Source organism: Octopus bimaculoides, chromosome 7, assembly GCF_001194135.2.
Source record: "Octopus bimaculoides isolate UCB-OBI-ISO-001 chromosome 7, ASM119413v2, whole genome shotgun sequence".
Classification (NCBI taxonomy): domain Eukaryota; kingdom Metazoa; phylum Mollusca; class Cephalopoda; order Octopoda; family Octopodidae; genus Octopus; species Octopus bimaculoides.
The window spans coordinates 87823303-87823973 of record NC_068987.1 but is presented as its reverse complement, the minus strand read 5'-3'; the positions used below and the strand labels follow the sequence as shown (position 1 = coordinate 87823973).

General features: G+C 33.2%; 1 protein-coding gene across 1 annotated transcript in view; it reads left to right on the top strand.

Annotated features, from left to right (window-relative positions):
• The window catches only part of LOC106878435 (doublecortin domain-containing protein 1), a 77442-nt gene that overhangs the window by 59884 nt on the left and 16887 nt on the right, over positions 1-671 (top strand). Inside the window, exon 17 of the mRNA XM_014927645.2 lies at positions 6-118. Coding sequence (XP_014783131.2) covers positions 6-118 — 113 coding nt within the window. The remainder of the gene's footprint in view (positions 1-5; positions 119-671) is intronic.

Sequence of the window (671 nt, the reverse complement as noted above, 5' to 3'; positions counted from 1 at the left end):
CAAAGAACGAGGAACTTATGTATATGGATGCAGTTTAGAAGAAATCCTAAAAGAAGCTGAAAGAAAACTGAATTTATGGAAAAGTGCTAAATATCTCTTCTTTGAAAATGGCCAGCAGGTAAGGAGTCTTGACATTAAAAATTTTATAAATGGTCTTATTTCTTCTTTTCTTCCTTCTCCATCACTTTCATCATCACCATAATCATTATCATCATCCATGAGTGCAGAAATAGCGCTCCAGGAACAAGCAAATCTATGTTGTATGAAAAAAAAAAAAAAAAGAAATATAAAAACAGAAAAAATATATTTAACACTAAATTCTTAAACATATTTTTGGTATGAAGTAGAGTTGATGTTTCTTGCCTAAGGAGTAACTAGCAGAAAACAAATCTTCAGTCTCAGCATTAAAATAAAAGAATGTCTCACTAGCCTGCCTAGTCTTATGAGAAAATATTTCTTGAATAAAATATTGTCATAATGGCTGTGCGGTAAGTAGCTTGCTTACCAACCACATGGTTCAGGGTTCAGTCCCACTGCATGGCACCTTGGGCAAGTGTCTTCTATTATAGCATCGGGCCGACCAAAGCCCTGTGAGTGGATTAGACAGAAACTGAAAGAAGCCTGTCATATATATATATATATATATATATATATAACAAAGTAAAGTTGTA